Source organism: Arvicanthis niloticus, chromosome 1 (genome assembly GCF_011762505.2).
Source record: "Arvicanthis niloticus isolate mArvNil1 chromosome 1, mArvNil1.pat.X, whole genome shotgun sequence".
NCBI classification, from domain to species: Eukaryota; Metazoa; Chordata; class Mammalia; order Rodentia; family Muridae; genus Arvicanthis; species Arvicanthis niloticus.
This window is the reverse complement of record NC_047658.1, coordinates 7,003,330-7,009,889: the sequence shown is the minus strand read 5'-3', so window position 1 is coordinate 7,009,889 and position 6,560 is coordinate 7,003,330. Positions and strand designations below refer to the sequence as shown.

General features: G+C 50.1%; 1 protein-coding gene across 1 annotated transcript; it reads left to right on the top strand.

Annotated features, from left to right (window-relative positions):
* Window positions 1–4,247: 4,247 nt before the first annotated feature.
* On the top strand, window positions 4,248–5,925 carry LOC117693258 (interferon lambda-2). Its single transcript, XM_034483729.1, has 5 exons — window positions 4,248–4,415; window positions 4,904–4,981; window positions 5,244–5,387; window positions 5,656–5,739; window positions 5,827–5,925. Exons 1-5 carry the CDS (start codon window positions 4,248–4,250, stop codon window positions 5,923–5,925), a joined length of 573 nt encoding a protein of 190 aa, XP_034339620.1.
* The last annotated feature ends 635 nt before the right edge of the window (window positions 5,926–6,560 follow it).

Sequence of the window (6,560 nt, the reverse complement as noted above, 5' to 3'; positions counted from 1 at the left end):
ACAAACCAGCACCTGGTATATATAGAAAGCAGTGATGGTGGCGGGGGAGGAATTTCCACCTGTAAGATTGGTTATGGTGAGACCTCACTTTTGGAAGGTTTCTGATGACGAAAAGCTATGATTTGCATTCACCTAGTACACAGAGCTTGGTGGAAATTGACTTCTAGGACTGACTATGGTTATGGTAAGGGAAAGGACACAAGGTAAGGCAGAACCAGTGACAGACACAGGAGAGGAAAAGCAGATTTGGTATCTGATAGTTCAGTAGCTTCCATTCTGGCATGAGATTACTGGTTATTAGTTCTCACAAGCTGAGATCACACAGGACCTGGAGCCAGAGATTATAATCTGAAAAAAGTACTCCAGTTGGAGAAGCCTGGTTGTAAACTGTTTCTCACCCAGGCCCACTACAGACCGTTCAGGCACCATTGTCCAATGTGAGCAGGACTCTGCGCACCATCCAGGGGACAGTGGAAGACAGGAGTGCACACACAGAGTGCACACTGTAGGTGGGGAGGAGAGATGCTGGGTGGGTGGAGGCTGCTGGGTCCAGGCAGTCTCTGCCCCATGTGACCATCACCGGACCATCTATGGATCCTGAATCTTAGCCAGCCTGAGGGTGTCTCTAGGGGAAGAGGGCTGACAAGCTGGGGCTTTGGTGTCTCTGATGCCATGGCCTCATGTAGGATCAGAGATCAAATAGTCGTGGAGGTTGAGTTGTGTGTTCTGTGGACACTGAGTGGAAATGGATCTCATTAGGGTGACACTTAGTGATAGCACCTCCCCCACTACCAGTAGCTGGACCCTAGGGTTCTGGTGAGCATGCCCAGCCCCAAAGTTTGTCAGCATATTAGATGGCTCCATAAAAGAATTCAGCACTTGAAAATGGCATTTCCACCCAGAAGCAAAGAACTGAATTTTTGATAAAAGGTTTCTAAGTGAAGGTAATTGTATGCCTGGCTTTCCTCATGTGAATCAATTACAAAGAGAATCAAATCCTAGCATTTGGGAGCTGGGAGCAAGAGGTTTATGAATTTGAATTCAGCCTGGGCTACAAAAGGTAGCCATGGAGTACTCACGTAGATACATATCATTTCAAAAATATAGAAAATACCCATGAAATGAACACGTGTAAGTATCTTAAGAAATGGAAAAACCAGGGCTGGTTTGGGAGCTAGGAGAACTAAGGACCTGGGTTCGGTTCCAAGCACCCACATGGTGCCTTACAACCATCTGTAACTTCAAATTCAGGGGTCCTATACCATCTTCTGGCTTCTGGCTTCTTTGGGCATTAAGCAGGCATACACATGCAGGAGAAACACTGACACACAAAAATAAAATAAATCTTTTTTTAAGCTCCATGAGAAATGGTATCACTTATCTTTCCAGGATTCTATTCTGTCACCTTGGACAAGGCCAGCCTCCAACTTCAGGGATAGATTCAACTGAATGAATGAAGGTTCTTTTTTTTGGTTTTTTTTTTTTTTTTTTTTTTTTTTTTTTTTTTTTTTTTTTGTTTGTTTGGTTTTGGTTTTTGGTTTTTCGAGACAAGGTTTCTCTGTATATCCCTGGCTGTCCTGGAACTCACTCTGTAGACCAGGCTGGCCTGGAACTCAGAAATCCGCCTGCCTCTGCCTTCCAAGTGCTGGGATTAAAGGAGTGAGCCACCACTGCCCAGCATGAATGAAGGTTCTCATCACACACACCTTCACTGAGATCCTTGGCTACACCCATTCCAGAGACAATCGTCCTAGGCATGGTGGTAAAAGTTCATAATCCTAGCAGTGGGGGGCAGAGGAAGGGAGGATCAGGAGCACAAGGTCATCCTCAGCTACACAAAGAACCCCAGGCCAGCCTGGGCTACATAGAACTTGTTCCTCTCTTTCCCCTCAAAAGGAGGATGAAGAGGGAATGAATGAAGAAGAAAAACTGCTTTGGACTTCAGCTGAAAACTCTAGGTCTGGGAAAACACGTTCATTGACAACCTGTAAGAGCCAATGACTGTTATAGAGCTGAGGCTAGACCCAACATCAGCTGATAAGACTGTTGCCTGCCTCGACTGAAGCCCGTGACTTCAATCCCCAGCACTGTATAAACTGGGCCTGGAGGAGCACCTCTGTAATTACAGTATTCGATGCCGAGGCAAAAGGATCAGAAGTTCAAGGTCATCTACATGTTGATTTGAAGTCTAGCCTGGATGCACAAGACCCTGTTTCAAAACAAACAAACAAACAAACAAACAAACAAACAGGATTGGTTGGCTTTTTTTTTTTAATGCTAGTAATGAACTTACTGAGAAAGAATTAGAAAAAAATATTCCATTCACCATTGTTTCAATGAAATAAATAATGACAGAGATAAGAAAGGGGGAGGATAAACAGAGTGGGTTACATCCATGTATGGAATTGTCAAAGAACTAAATCTACCAACAAAAAAATTATACATCAATAGAGGTACACATAGGAACAAATCTAAGCAGGGAGGTGAAGGCATCTTCAATGAAAACTTAGAGACTCATAAAAAAGAAACTGATGGTGACACTAGGTGATAGACACATCTCCCTGGGCTCCTGAACTCACGGAATCAACACTACGAAAATGACCATCTTACCATAACTAATCTGATAATGAAAACCCCATCAGAATTCCAGTTATAACTCTGAATGTGGTGGCACACGCCTTTAATCCAAGCAGTGGGGAAGCAAGGCCATCCTGGTCTACAAAGTGAGTTCCAGAGCAGAGAGGACTACGCAGAGAAATCCTGTCTCAAAAAATCAACCTCCCTGCAAAAGAAAACCAATGACAGATGCTGGTGAGGACTGGGGGGAGAGGAACCTTTATGACTGTATCTCGTGCTGAGGAGAGCAAACTGGTGCAGCCACTAAAGAATCCAGCATAGAGGTTTCTAAAAAAAAAAAAACAAAGCAAAACAAACAGAAAGTATAACCATAGGACCCAGCTCTACCATACCCGGGTAAACCCAGAAGGCCCCTAAGCCCCACCACAGAGATGTCTGCACTCCCATGGTCTTAGCTACTCTTCTCACAAGAACCACATGAGGAGACCGTCCCAGCTGCCCACCAGCAGACAGATGATGACAGCGTGGGAAGTGTATGCAATGGGATTTCATACAGCCCCTTAGGAAAAAAAACCAAAACTTCAAAAAGTGCTGGGAAACCGATGGACAGGATACTATCTTAGTAAGAGAGGTAACCCAGACTGAAAGAGACAGACAAGCCACATTCCCTCACCCAGGGAAATATTATAGATCATGAAACTAGAAAGGAGACCTTGAGGGAAAAGTCAAGTTTTGTGGCAGGAAGGGGGAGACAGAAGAGAACACAACTGACGTGAGATTGGAAAGGTAGCTGTAGACAGGTCCAGGAGTGGGGTAGACAGACAATCCAGGGAGAACGTCAACACATACATTCCATTAGGTGACATCAGGGAGCCCAAAGCTTTAATGGTCTGAAAGGAATGACAGAGTTCATCAGGGTGATGTTGGACACGTGCTTACTTCCTTTCCCACAGGAGATCCGGTATTAGGTTTCTTCTCTGAGCCTCTCCTGCCTGCCAGCAACCCTAAATCCACACCCCTCCCATACGCAGCTCTTGGGAATCTGTCCCACAGCCTGGGTGGGACACTGAGAATAAGGCAGGACATCTGCCTGTCTTCTCTCTAGCACAGTTATCTGCCACAGAACTGAACCAAGGAGCAGAGCCAATGGCCTGAAGCTGCCCCAGCCTGGAGCTTCCTGTGGGAAGCCTCCTGACGAACCTTGCCCCAGGTGACCTGAACTGTGTCATTTTCTCTTTCCCTGCAGTGTCTCACCTGCTCTCACCACGCCCTGCTCTGGGCTTCCCCAGCCTGGGCTCCCCTAGTGGCAGCTGTCAACCTGTTACCTTATTTTCACTTTTCCTACATCAGCTGGGGCTGCCCATCAGGCCTGGTTAAAAGCATGGAGCACGGATGGCAGTGCACTCCAGAAGCAACCAGAAACTCAACGCCTCAGTCGCCACACAGCAACAGGCTGAGAGCCACAGGAGAGGATCCAGACCAGAGACACCAAGCAAGACACAGGGACAGCCTCCAGAAGACTTGAGTCCCCATCTCCTCACAGACTTGGGAGAACAACATGAAGCCAGGTGAGTCCCGAGAATGGTGTGTGGGTGTGTGTCCCCAGAGCCCCCTTGCTACATACACATCTCACTCTGTCCCTCTGTGACACAGAAACAGCCAGGGGCCACATGCTCCTCCTGCTGCTGCTGCTGGCCGCGGTGCTGACAAGAACCCAAGCTGACCCTGTCCCCAGGGCCACCAGGAGCCCAATGGAAGCAAAGGATTGCCACATTGCTCAGTTCAAGTCTCTGTCCCCACAAGAGCTGCAGGCCTTCAAAAGGGCCAGGGATGCCATTGTGAGTCTCCCTCTGCCCTCCTGTGTGGGCTAGCCTCCTCCACCCCACTCTTTCTGGGTTTCATCCCTTAAACTAACTGGGATGAAGTCTCCACACGTTCTGCAGTAGGCTGACTTCACTCCTGCTATAGTGGGCTATCTCAGCCCTCTGGCTGAAGTCATCCTTGTTGTAGTGAGCTAGTCTCCACCCTTCCTTGGCTGGGGACAGAAAACACACACGTTCTGTAATATTCTCAGCCCCACCATTCCTACAAGAGGCCAATTTCCATTCTTTCTTCCGTGAGCTAACCCCAGATCCTCTCTACCCTTCCCAAATTGGGCTATCTCCTGCTCACTCATAGTGCAGCGGCTATCTAGTATCCACTGCTGTGGAGGAACCTCTGTCTTTCTGGCAGTGGACATCTTTGCTGTGGTGACCCACCCCAGCCCCATGGCAGTGGTCTAACCTTCACCCTCCTATGTAGGCTAACCTGTGCCTTTGCTCTCCAGGAAGAGAGGCTGCTCCAGAAGGATGTGAAGTGCAGTTCCCGCCTCTTCCCCAGGGCCTGGGACCTGAAGCAGCTGCAGGTGAGTGGGGCTGGACTCAGCTGCCCACAGAGGCCTGCTCATCTGGCTGCTGTGTGGACCCCCATTCCCTGCTTCTATTCCTCACTAGCAGCCCCATGGCCTGTCCACAGTGTGAGCCCATTGGCCGTGGCTCCTCAGCTGTCCCCTGTCCTCTATGTCTCAGACGTCCCTTGTCCTGTCCACTGCCCTGTCCCCTTCACCTGTCTCCTTTGACCTCCCCACCTGCTCCCTCATGGGTTCTCTCCCCTGTCTCCTTGCTCAGGTCCAGGAGCGCCCCAAGGCCTTGCAGGCTGAGGTGGCCCTGACACTGAAGGTCTTGGGGAACATGACTGACTCAGGCCTGGCCACCATCCTGGGCCAGCCTCTTCGCACACTGAGCCACATCCACTCCCAGCTGCAGACCTGTGTGAGTCCTGGGTCCCTGGGTCCCTGGGTCCCTGGGTCCCTGGGTCCCTGGGTCCCTGGGTCCCTGGGTCCCTGGGTCCCTGGGTCCCTGGGTCCCTGGGTCCCTGGGTCCCTGGGTCCCTGGGTCCCTGGGTCCCTGGGTCCCTGGGTCCCTGGGTCCCTGGGTCCCTGGGTCCCTGGGTCCCTGGGTCCTCCCCATGGTGCCTCCAGCCACTGGGCTTCCCCTGAGTCCCAGCAGCAGCCTCACAGTCCCCATCCTCTGTCCACAGACACAGCCTCAGCCCACAGCAGAGCCCAGGCCCCAGAGCCGCCGCCTCTCCCGCTGGCTGCACAGGCTCCAGGAGGCTGAGAAGGTGAGTCTGTCAGGGCAGGGGACTGGGGGCTGCAGTGCCTGGGAGCTCTCAGGCATAGCAGCCCCTGAGCCAGCCCTGTCCTTTCAGGAGACTCCTGGCTGCCTGGAGGCCTCTGTCACCCTCAACCTCTTTCGCCTGCTCACCCTGGACCTCAAGTGTGTGGCCAGTGGAGACCAGTGTGTCTGACCTGGAACCCTCCTGCCAGCTTCTGGAATTCTTCACTGTGTGGATGCATCAAGACCCCACCTTAATTTATAGCTACTCATGCCTTTTTAAAGTATTTATTTATATGTGTGTGTCCCAGACTCAGACCCCACAAAATGTCTATTTTTTTACTTTGTAAACATTTTTCAAATACAGAATGATAAAAGACCTCATGGTGTCTCACGTGTCTCTCTCCTTCCTTCCCCCCCCCCGTGTGTCTGTGTGTGTGTGTGCACGTGTGTGTGCACGTGTGTGTGTGTGTGTGCACGTGTGCATGTGTGTGTGTGTTGACATCGACCCTTGTTCTTTTGCCCCCATGGCAAAAGACCACAACTTCAGCTGTACAAGTACACCCCTGGTTGCCCTGAACTCTGTGGTCTAGCCTTGGCTACTACTTTTTTCCTTTAAATGAATTGCAAATCAGTGTTTTTGGAGTGGGAAGGATCTTCTTAGGGTGTTCTGGAAAAGTCTTTTTCCTGTGGTTCCAGGTGTTGTCAGCAGGCTTCTTTATTCTCTCCTTTTTTCTGCTTTTGAGACAGGGCTTCTTGTAGCCTAGGCTGCCCTGTAATTTTCTATGTAGTCTGATTGTCTCAAACTCCTCTGTCTCCTGTTGCCCC